The sequence below is a fragment of the Scyliorhinus canicula genome, chromosome 7 (assembly GCF_902713615.1).
Source record: "Scyliorhinus canicula chromosome 7, sScyCan1.1, whole genome shotgun sequence".
Lineage (NCBI taxonomy): Eukaryota > Metazoa > Chordata > Chondrichthyes > Carcharhiniformes > Scyliorhinidae > Scyliorhinus > Scyliorhinus canicula.
In genome coordinates, this window is record NC_052152.1 from 210,328,173 (window position 1) to 210,341,001 (window position 12,829).

Sequence of the window (12,829 nt, forward strand, 5' to 3'; positions counted from 1 at the left end):
CATGGCTGATAATCCAACTCGATAGCCTAATCCTGCTTTCTCCCCATAGACTTCGATCCCATTCTCCCCAAGTGCTATATCCAGCTGCCTCTGGAATATATTCAAAGTTTTAGCATCAACTACTTCCTGTGGTAATGAATTCCACAAGCTCACCACTCTTTGGGTGAAGAAATGTCTCCTTATCTCTGTCCGAAATGGTTTACCCAGAATCCTCAGGCTGTGACCCCTGGTTCTGGGCACACCCAACATTGGTAACATCTTCCCTGCATCTAAGGCTCTACGAGATTCCCCCCCTCATTCTTCTTAACACCAGTAAGAACAATCCCAACCTAGTCAATCTCTCCTCATATGACAGTCCCTGGAATCAGTCTGGTAAACCTTCGCTGCTCTCCCTCGAGAGCAAGAACATCCTTCCTCAGAGAAGGAGACCAAAACTGCTCACAATATTCCAAGTGTGGCTTCTCCAAGGTCCTGTATAATTGCAGCAACACATCCCTGCTTCTGTACTCGAAACCTCTCGCAATGAAGGCCAACATACCATTAGCCTTCTTTACCACCTGCTGTACCTGCATGCTTAATCAGCGAAGGGTGCACAAGGACACCCAGGTCCCGCTGCACACTCCCCTCTCCCAATTCACAACCATTCAGGTAGCAATCTGCCTTCCTGTTTTTGCTTCCAAAGTGAATAACCTCACATTTATCCAAATTATACTGCATCTGCCATTGGTTTGCCCACTCGCCCAACCTATCCAGATCTTGCTGTAGGATCCCGGCATCCTCGTCACAATTCACCCTCCCACCTAATTTGGTATCATCTGCAAACTTTGAGATGTTACATTTTGTTTCCTCATCCAAATCATTAATATATTTTGTGAATAGCTGGGGTCCCAGCACCGATCCCTGTGGTACCCCACTGGTTACTGCCTGCCAATTTGAAAAGGACCCATTAATCCCTGCTCTTTGTTTCCTCTCTGCCAACCAGTTTTCTATCCACCTTAATACACTTCCCCAATCCCATGCGCTTTAATTTTGCACAATAATCTCTTATGCGGGACTTTGTCAAACGCATTCTGAAAGTCCAAATATACCACATCGACTGGCTCCCCCTTGTCAACTGTCCGGGTTACCTCTTCAAAGAATTCCAACAGATTTGTCAAGCATGATTTTTCCCTTCATAAATCCATGCTGACTCTGACTGATCCTGCCACTGCTTTCTAAATGTTCCGCTATAAAGTCCTTGATAATGGATTCAAGCATTTTCCCCACTAGCAGCTATTGTCCTTTCGGACCCAGCCAGCTCGGTCTGTGGTGGTACTATCGAGCCACTCTTGATGATGGACATTGAAGTCCCCCCACCCAGAGCATATTCTGCACCCTTGCCACCCCTAGTTCTTCCTCCAAGTGGTGCTCAACATGGAAGAGTAAGGATTAATCAGCTGATGGTGGCCGGTACGTGGTAATCAGCAGGAGGTTTCCTTGCCAATGTCTAACCTGAAGCCAGGAGACTTCATGGAGTTCAGAGTCGATGTTGAGAACTCCCAGGGTAACTCCCTCCTGACTGTATCCCACTGTGCCCCCCGCCAGCTCTGCTGGGTCTGTCCTGCCGGTGAGACAGGACATTCCCAGGAACGGTGATAATGGTGTCTGGGACATTGCCTGCAAGGTATGATTCTGTAAGACTATGTCAGGCTGTTGTGGTGAGAAAGCTCTCCCAATTTTGGCACAAGCCCCCAGATGTTAGTAAGGAGGATATTGCAGGGCTGGGTTCCCCGTTGTCGTTTCCGGTGCCTGGTTCGATGCCAGGTGGTTCGTCCGGCTTCATTCCTTTTTTGTGTGTTTTCATAGTAGCTGAATACAACCGAGTGTCTTCCTAGGCCATTTCAGGGGGCATTTGACAATCAACCACATTGCTGTGGGCCTGGAGTCACGGGTGGCACAGTGGGTAGCAATGTTGCTTTACAGCGCTAGGGTCCCAAGTTCGATTCCCGGCTTGGGTCACTGTTTGTGTGGAGTCAGCACGTTCTCCCCGTGTCTGCGTGGGTTTCCTCCGGGTGCTCCGGTTTCCTCCCACAAGTCCCGAAGGACGTGCTGTTAGGTGAATTTGGCATTCTGAATTCTCCCTGTGTACCCGAACATGCGCCAGAAAGTAGCGACTAGGGGATTCTCACAGAAACGTCATTGCAGTGTTAATGTAAGCCTGCTTGGGACACTAATAAAGATTATAAGCCAGACCAGGTAAGGACGCTAGATTTCCTTCCCTAAAGGATATTAGTGAACCAGATGGGTTTTTACAATAATCAACAATGGTTTCACAGTCATCAGACTTCAATTTCTTGATATTTTATCGAGTTTAAATTCCATCACCAGCCATGGTGGGATTCAAACCCAAGTCCCCAGATCATTATCCTAGGTCTCTGGATTACTAGTCCAAAGACAATACCACATCCCATGTGTAATGAGGCAGACTTGATTTGGGAAGTTAAGCTGAAGGAACCCTTAGGGAGCAGTGACCACAATATGATAGAATTTACCCTGCAATTGGAGAGTGAAGCTGCAGTCAGATGATGTAACGGTATTACAATTAAATAAGGGTAACTACAAAGACATGAGGGAGGAGCTGGCCAGAGTTGATTGGAAAAGGAGCCTAGCAGGGAACACAGTGGAACAGCAATGGCAGGAGTTTTTGGGTTATTAGGGAGGCACAACAGAATGAACTACCGAGTTCATTCGTTTTCATTAGGCTAGCTGATCACAGTGGTTAGCACAGTTGCTTCACATCACCAGGGACCCGGGTTCAATTCCTGGCTTGAGTCACTGTCCCTGACGAGCCTGCACGGTCTCCCCGTGTCTACGCGAGTTTCCTCTGCATGCTCCGGTCCCCTCCCACAAGTTTAAACTAATGTGGTAGGGGGATGGGAATGGATGCAGGAAGTCGGAGGGAAGTAAAACGGGGCCAGAAACAAAAGGCAGTAAGGGGGAAAGTGTAAGGCAGAGAAACCATAATCAAAAAGGGCCACAGTACACGGTACAGTGACTGAGGAGAGTGTGAAAAGGGAAGTGATCAATGCAGGATTGAGGCAGTTGTCCCTAAATGCGCGCAGTATACGGAACAAGGTAAATGAGCTTGTTGCACACATTGAAATTGGCCGGTATGATGTTGTGGGTATCACAGAGACGTAGCTGCAAGGGGATCAGGACTAGGATCTAAATATCCAAGGATATATGTCCTATCAAAAGGACAGGCAGATGGGCAAAGGGGGCGGGGTTGCATTGTTAGTAAGGAATGAAGTTAAATCGATAGCATGGAGTGATATAGGATCAGAAGGCATAGAATCTCTGTGGGTAGAGTTGAGGAATCACAAAGGTAAAAAGGCCCTGATGGGAGTTATGTAAAGGCCCCCTAGCAGTAGTCAGGATGTGGGGCAGAAAATAAATCAGGAGATAGAAAAGACAGGTAAAAAAGGCAATATTACAATAATCATGGGGGCTTCAATATGCAGGTGGACTGGGAAAATCAGGTTGGCAGTGGATCCCAAGAAATGGAATTTGTGGAATGTCTAAGAGATGTTTTTTTGGAGCAGCTTGTGACAGAGTCTACTAGGGAACAGGCAATTCTGGATTTGGTGATGTGTAATGAGGCAGGCTTGATTTGGGAAGTTAAGGTGAAGGAACCCTTAGGGGGCAGTGACCACAATATGATAGAATTTACCCTGACGTTCGAGAGGGAGAAGCTGCAATCAGATGTAACGGTATTACAATTAAATAAGGGTAACTACAAAGACATGAGGGAGGAGCTGGCCAGAGTTGATTGGAGAAGGAGCCGAGCAGGGAAGACAGTGGAACAGCAATGGCAGGAGTTTTTGGGGGTTATTAGGGAGGCACAACAGAAATTCATCCCAAGGAGGAGGAAACATGCTAAGGGGAGGACAAGGCATCCATGGCTGGCGAGGGGTGTCAAGGACAGCATAAAGGCTAAAGAAAAAGCATAAAAAGTGGCGAGGATTAGTGGGAAGCCAGAGGATTGGGAAGCCTTTAAAAGCGAGCAGAGGACAATTAAAAAAGCAATAAGGGGGGAGAAGATGAAGTATGAGTGCAAGCTAGCTAGTAATATAAAGGAAGATTGGAAGAGATTTTTTTCAATATATAAAAAGGTAAGAGAGAGGCAAAAATAGACATTGGACCACTAGAAAATGTGGCTGGAGAAGTAATAATAGGAAACAAAGAAATGGCAGACAAACTGAATAGTTACTTTGCATCAGTCTTCACGGTGGATCATACCAGTGGGATGCCAGAGCTCCAGGAGAATCAGGGGGCAGAGGTGAGTGTAGTGGCCATCACTAAGGAGAAGGTTCTGGGGAAACTGAAAGGTCGGAAGGTGGATAAATCACCTGGACCAGATGGAGTACACCGTGGGGTCCTAAAAGAGATAGCTGAGGAAATTGTGGAGGCATTAGTGATGATCTTTCAGGAAACACTGGAGGCAGGAAGGATCCCAGAGGACTGGAAAGTGGCTAATGTAACACCATTAAATCAGGGACTGGTATAGCTCACATGGGCTGGTTTAGCTCACTCGGCTAAATCGCTGCCTTTTAAAGCAGACCAAGCAGGCCAGCAGCACGGTTCGATTCCCGTACCAGCCTCCCCAGACAGGCGCCAGAACGTGGCGACTAGGGGCTTTTCACAGTAACTTCATTGAAGCCTACTCGTGACAATAAGCGATTTTCATTTTTTTCATCCATTTTTTTTTTAAAGAAGGGAGGGAGGCAGAAGACAGGAAACTATCGGCCTGTTAGCCTGACTTCGGTCATTGGTAAGATTTTAGAGCCTGTCATGAAAGATGAGATCGTGAAGCACTTGGAAGTGCATGGTAAAATAGGACTGAGTCAGCACAGCTTCGTCAAAGGGAGGTCGTGTCTGACAAATCTGTTAAAGTTCTTTGAAGAGGTAACAAGCAAGTTAGACAAAGGAAAAACAGTGGACACGCTTTATTTAGATTTCCAGAGGGCCTTTGACAAGGTGCCGCATAGGAGACTGTTAAATAAGTTAAGAGCCCATGGTGTTCAGGGTAAGATCCTGGCATGGATAGAGGATTGGCTGACTGGCAGAAGATAAAGAGTGGGGATAAAGGGGTCTTTTTCAGGATGACAGCCAGTGACGAGTGGTGTGCCTCAGGGGTCTGTGCTGGGACCACAACTTTTCACAATATACATTAATGATCTGGAACAAGGGACTGAAGGCACTGTTGCTAAGTTTATAGATGGTACAAAGAGCTGGAGAGGGACAGGTAGTATTGAGGAAGCAAGGGGGCTGCAGAAGGTCTCGGACAAGCTAGGAGAGTGGGCAATGATGTGGCAAATGAAATACAATGTGGAAAGGTGTGAGGTTATGCACTTTGGAAGGAGGAATCTAGGCACAGACTATTTTCTAAATGGAGAAATGCTGAGGAAATCAGAAGCACAAAGGGACTTGGGACTCCTTGTTCATGATTCTCTTAAGATTAATGTGCAGGTTCAGTCGGCAGTTAAGAAGTAAATGTAATGTTAGCATTCATGTCAAGAGAGCTAGAATATAAAATCAGGGATGTACTTCTGAGGCTGTACAAGGCTCTGGTCAGACCCCATTTGGAGTATTGTGAGCAGTTTTGGGCCCCGTAACTAAGGAAGGATGTGCTGGCCATGGAAAGGGTCCAGAGGTGGTTCACAAGAATGAACCCTGGAATGATGACCATGTCGTATGAGGAATGTTCGAGGACTCTGGGTCTGTACTCGGTGTTTAGGATGAGAGGGGATCTAATTGAAACTTACAGGATACTGCGAGGCCTGGATAGAGTGGACATGGAGAGGATGTTTCCAGGGGGGGGGGGGGCCATTGACAGCGGCCGCCCGGCCTCAGGCCCACTCCCCCCGCCCTCCAGACCCGGCCAGCAGCCCCCCGCCCCGGGCCCTCCCCCAACCCCCCGCCCCGGGCCCTCTCCCAACCCCCCGCCCCGGGCCCTCTCCCAACCCCCCGCCCCGGGCCCTCTCCCAGCCCCCCGCCCCGGGCCCTCCCCCAGCCCCCCGCCCCGGGCCCTCTCCCAGGCCCCTCCCCCTCCCCCAGCCCCCCGCCCCGGGCCCTCCCCCGCCCCCCGCCCAGGCCCCTCCCCCAGCCCCCCGCCCCGGGCCCTCTCCTAGGCCCCAGCGCCCCGCCCCCCCCCAGGCCCCGTTCCCCGGGCTCTCTTCCCCCAGGCCCAGCCCCCACCCCAGGCTCTCTTCCCCAGACCCCGTTCCCCGGGCTCTCTTCCCCAGCCCCCCGCCCCCCGGGCCCTCTCCCAGGCCCCGGGCCCTCTCCCAGGCCCCCCGCCCCCCGGGCCCTCTCCCAGGCCCCCCGCCCCCCGGGCCCTCTCCCAGGCCCCCCGCCCCCCGCCCCCCGGGCCCTCTCCCATGCCCCCCGCCCCCCGGGCCCCCGGTACCTGGACAAGTTGTCGGCGCCGCTCACGGCCAGCAGGCCTCACCCCCGGGCTCTCTCCCCCAGACCCGGCCCCGGGCTCTCTCCCCCGGGCCCTCTCCCAGGCCCCCCGCCCCTCTCCAGGCCCCCCGCCCCTCTCCAGGCCCCCCGCCCCTCTCCCAGGCCCCCCGCCCCTCTCCAGGCCCCCCACCCCTCTCCAGGCCCCCCACCCCAGCCCCCCGGTACCTGTAGAAGTTGTCGGCGCCGCCCACGGCCAGCAGGCAGTAGGAGTTGGTCAGTTTGCTGAAGCAGCCGATCTCGTTGTTGTTCTCGAACGAGGCGCGGACAGCCATGGCGGGGGGTTCAGAGGTCACTCAGCCGGCCACGTGCGTCCTCCCGGTACCTCACTTCCGCCCCGGCACAGCCAATCATCCGCTTTGACGGCGGTACCCTTCAACCCGGAAACATACACAAGCTTACTTCCGCCCGAAGATGCCCGGATTCAAGTGCTGTGGACCCAAAGAGGCAAGAAAATCACTCAATAATAATTCATCAATAATCGCTCATCAATAATCACCCAATATTAACTCATCAATAATCACTCAATAATAACTCATCAATAATAACTCATCAATAATAACTCATCATTAATCACTCATCAATAATCACTCATCAATAATCACTCAATAATAATTCATCAATAATCGCTCACCAATAATCACCCAATAATAACTCATCAATAATCACTCAATAATAACTCGATCAATAATCACCCAATAATCACTCATCAATAATCACTCATCAATAATTACTCATCAATAATTACTCAATAATCACCCAATACTCACTCATCAATAATCACCACTCAATAATAACTCATCAATAATCACTCAATAATAACTCATCAATAATCACCCAATAATCACTCATCAATAATCACTCAATAATAATTCATCAATAATCGCTCATCAATAATAACTCAATAATCGCTCACCAATAATCACCCAATAATAACTCATCAATAATCACTCAATAATAACTCATCAATAATCACCCAATAATCACTAATCAATAATAACTCATCAATAATAACTCATCATTAATCACTCATCAATAATCACTCATCAATGATCGCTCATCAATCACTCATCAATAATCACTCATCAATAATCACTCATCAATAATCACTCAATAATAATTCATCAATAATCGCTCATCAATAATAACTCAATAATCGCTCACCAATAATCACCCAATAATAACTCATCAATAATCACCCAATAATCACTCATCAATAATCGCTCATCAATAATTACTCAATAATCACCCAATACTCACTCATCAATAATCACCACTCAATAATAACTCATCAATAATAACTCATCATCAATCACTCATCAATAATCACTTATCAATATTCACTCAATAATCACTCAGCAATAATCGCTCATCAATAATTGCTCATCAATCACTCATCAATAATCACTCATCAATAATCACTCATCAATCATCACTCAATAATCAATCAATAATCACTCATCAATAATCACACAGTAATCACTCATCATTAATCACTCATCAATAATCACTCATCAATAATCACTCAATAATCACTCATCAATAATCGCTCATCAATAATCACTCAATAATCACTCATCAATAATCACTCAATAATAACTCATCAATAATCACTCAATAATAACTCATCAATAATCACTCATCAATAATCACTCAATAATCACTCAGTAATCACTCATCAATAATCACTCAATAATCACTCATCAATAATCGCTCAATAATCACTCATCAATCGTCACTCAATAATCACTCATCAATAATCAATCAATAATCACTCATCAATAATCACACAGTAATCACTCATTAATCACTCATCAATAATCACTCATTTAAAAAAAAATTCAGAGTACCCAATTCATTTTTTCCAATTAAGGGGCAATTTAGCGTGGCCAATCCACCGACCCTGCACATCTTTGGGTTGTGGGGGCGAAACCCACGCAAACACGGAGAGACTGTGCAAACTCCACACGGACAGTGACCCAGAGCCGGGGTCGAACCTGGGACCTCGGCGCCGTGAGGCAGCAGTGCTAACCCACTGCGCCACCGTGCTGCCCTATAATCACTCATCATTAATGACTCATCAATAATCACTCATCAATAATCACTCAATAATCACTCATCATTAATCACTCATCAATAATCACTCATCAATAATCAATCACTCAATAATCACTCATCAATAATCACTCATCATTAATCACTCATCAATAATCACTCAGTAATCACTCATCAATAATCACTCATCAATAATCACTCAGTAATCACTCATCAATAATCACTCATCATTAATCACTCATCAATAATCACTCATCGATAATCACTCAGTAATCACTCATCAATAATCACTCATCAATAATTGCTCATCATTAATCACTCATCAATAATCACTCATCAATAATCACTCATCATTAATCACTCATCAATAATTACTCATCCATAATCACTCAATAATCACTCATCAATAATCACTCATCATTAATCACTCACCAATTATCACTCACCAATAATCACTCAGTAATCACTCATCAATAATCACTCATCAATAATCACTCATCATTAATCACTCAGTAATCACTCATCAATAATCACTCATCAATAATCACTCAGTAATCACTCATCAATAATCACTCGGTAATAACTCATCAATAATCACTCATCAATAATCACTCATCAATAATTGCTCATCATTAATCACTCATCAATAATCACTCATCAATAATCACTCATCATTAATCACTGATCATTAATCACTCATCAATAATTACTGATCCATAATCACTCAATAATCACTCATCAATAATCACTCATCATTGATCACTCACCAATAATCACTCAGTAATCACTCATCAATAATCACTCAGTAATCACTCATCATTAATCACTCATCATTAATCACTCATCAATAATCACTCATCATTAATCACTCAGTAATCACTCATCAATAATCACTCATCAATAATCACTCAGTAATCACTCATCAATAATCACTCATCAATAATCACTCATCAATAATCACTCAGTAATCACTCATCAATAATCACTCATCAATAATCACTCGGTAATAACTCATCAATAATCACTCATCAATAATCGCTCAGTAATCACTCTTCATTAATGACTCATCAACAATCACTCATCAATAATCACTCAATAATCACTCATCATTAATGACTCATCAATAATCACTCATCAATAATCGCTCAATAATCACTCAACAATAATCACTCATCAATAATCACTCATCAATAATCGCTCAATACCACATGACTGAGACGAGGCCACATGACTGGGACGAGGATGAGTAGGTTCTTTGGGGGTGAGTACAGGTGTGTCAGGTGCTCGGGGAGTCCAGCGAACCATGCCCATATGTTCTGGACATGCCCGGCACTGGAGGAGTTCTGGAAGGGGGTGGCGAGGACGGTGTCGAGGGTGGTGGGATCCAGGGTCAAGCCAGGATGGGGACTCGCGATTTTTGGGGTTGGGGTGGAGCCGGGAGTGCAGGAGGCGAAAGAGGCCGGTGTGCTGGCCTTTGCGTCCCTAGTAGCCCGGCGAAGGATCTTGCTACAATGGAAGGATGCGAGGCCCCCAAGCGTGGAGACCTGGATCAATGACATGGCGGGTTTCATTAAGCTAGAGAAGGTCAAATTCGCCCTGAGAGGGTCGGTACAAGGGTTCTTTAGGCGGTGGCAGCCTTTTCTCGACTTTCTGGCTCAACGATAGGGTACGGGGACAGCAGCAGCAGCAACCCGGGGAGGGAAAAGGGGAGGGAAAAGGGGGGGGGGGCCGACAATGACTATGTTTGTTTATTTAATTTTAATATTTTTTAAGTTCTTTTGTTGTTCATTAGGGTTGGGGGGGTGGGGGGATGTGATACATGCGCCGATACGGTCTGGGGGTGTCACAGTTATTATGGGTTATTTTGTTGCATTTCATTGTTTGTCGTTATGTTTTATATTTTCTGTAAAAAATTCCAATAAAAATTATATTAAAAAAAAAATAATCGCTCAATAATCACTCAACAATAATCACTCATCAATAATCACACATCATTAATGACTCATCAATAATCACTCATCAATAATCACTCAATAATCACTCATCATTAATGACTCATCAATAATCACTCATCAATAATCGCTCAATAATCACTCAACAATAATCACTCATCAATAAGCACACATCATTAATGACTCATCAATAATCACTCATCAATCAATAATCACTCATCAATAATCACTCATCAATAATCATTCCGTAATCTGTCAGTAAATCAATCAATAATCAATCAGTAATCAGTCAGTAAATCAATCAGTAATCAGTCAGCAATCAATCATGAATCAGTAATCGGTCAGTAAATCAATCAGTAATCAGTCAATAATCACTCAGTAATCAATAACTAGTCAGGAATCAATAATTAATCAGTCAATAATTAATCAGTAATGATTCATTAATCAGCAATCAGTCAATAATCAATCAGTAATCAGTCAGTAATCAATCAATAATCAATCATCAGTAATCACTCAGTAACCAATCAGTAATCAGTCAGTAATCAGTCAGTAATCAATCAGTAAATCAGTCAGTAATCAGTAAGTAATCAGTCAGTAATCAGTCAGTAATCATCAGTAATCATTCAGTAATCAGTCCGTAATCAATCAGTTATCAGTCAGTAACCAATCAGTAATCAGTCAGTAAACAGTAAGCAATCAGTCAGTAATCAATAATCAATAAACTTTCAGTAATCAATCATAATCAGTCAATAATCAATCATCAATAATCACTCAGTAATCAATCAGTAATCAGGCAGTAATCAACCAGTAATGAATCATTAATCAGTCAGTAATCAATCAGTAATCAGTCAGTAATGAATCATTAATCAGTCAGTAGGGCAGCACGGTGGCCTAGTGGTTAGCACAACCGCCTCACGGCGCTGAGGTCCCAGGTTCGATCCCGGCTCTGGGTCACTGTCTGTGTGGAGTTTGCACATTCTCCCCGTGTCTGCGTGGGTTTCGCCCCCACAACCCAAAAATGTGCAGAGTAGGTGGATTGGCTATGCTAAATTGCCCCTTAATTGGAAAAAATAATTGGGTAATCTAAATTTATAAAAAAAAAAAAAAAAAAAAATTAATCAGTCAGTAATCAATCAGTAGTCAGTCAGTAATCAATTAGACATCAGTCAGTAATGACTCAGTAATCGATCAGTAATCAGTCAGTAATCACTTAGTAATCAATCAGTAATCAGTCAGTAATCAATCAGTAATCAGTCAGTAATCACTTAGTAACCAATCAGTAATCAGTCAGTAAACAGTCAGCAATCAGTCAGTAATCAATCATCAATAAACAATCAGTAATCACTCAGTAATCAATCATCAATAATCACTCAGTAATGAATCGGTAATCAGTCAGTAATCAATCAGTAATCAGTCAGTAATCAATTAGTAATCAGTCAGTAATCACTCAGTAATCAGTCAGTAATCAATCAGTAATCACTTAGTAATCAATCAGTAATCAGTCAGTAATCAATCAGTAATCAGTCAGTAATCAATCAGTAATCAGTCAGTAATCAATTAGTAATCACTCAGTAATCACTCAGTAATTGATCAGTAATCAGTCAGTAATCAATCATCAATAGTCACTCAGTAATCATTCAGTAATCATGCAGTAATCAATCAGTAATCAGTCAGTAATCAATCAGTAATCACTCAGTAATCAATCAGTAATCAGTCAGTAATCACTTAGTAATCAATCAGTAATCAGTCAGTAATCAATCATCAATAGTCACTCAGTAATCAATCAGTAATCAGTCAGTGATCAATAATCAGGCAGTACTCAATCAGTAATCAGTCAGTAAATTAATCAGTAATCAGTCAGTACTCAATCAGTAAATATCATCAATAATCACTAATCAATCAGTAATCAGTGAATACTCATCATCAATAATCACTCAGTAATCAATCTGTAATCAGTCAGTAAATCAGTCAGTAATCAGTCAGTAAATTAATCAGTAATCAGTCAGTACTCAATCAGTAAATATCATCAATAATCACTAATCAATCAGTAATCAGTGAATACTCATCATCAATAATCACTCAGTAAATCAGTCAGTAATCAGTCAGTAAATCAGTCAGTAATCAGTCAGTAATCACTCAGTAATCGATCAGTAATCAGTCAGTAATCAATCATCAATAGTCACTCAGTAATCATTCAGTAATCATGCAGTAATCAATCAGTAATCAGTCAGTAATCAATCAGTAATCAGTCAGTAATCAATCAGTAATCAGTCAGTAATCACTTAGTAATCAATCAGTAATCAGTCAGTAATCAATTAGTA

The 12,829-nt window shown here is 43.8% G+C and overlaps 1 protein-coding gene across 1 annotated transcript in view; it reads right to left on the reverse strand.

Annotated features, from left to right (window-relative positions):
* LOC119969773 (eukaryotic translation initiation factor 6) overlaps positions 1 to 12,829 on the reverse strand; it is a 108,166-nt gene that overhangs the window by 69,639 nt on the left and 25,698 nt on the right. Inside the window, exon 2 of the mRNA XM_038803847.1 lies at positions 6,670 to 6,932. Coding sequence (XP_038659775.1) covers positions 6,670 to 6,776 — 107 coding nt within the window. The 5' untranslated portion in view covers positions 6,777 to 6,932. The remainder of the gene's footprint in view (positions 1 to 6,669; positions 6,933 to 12,829) is intronic.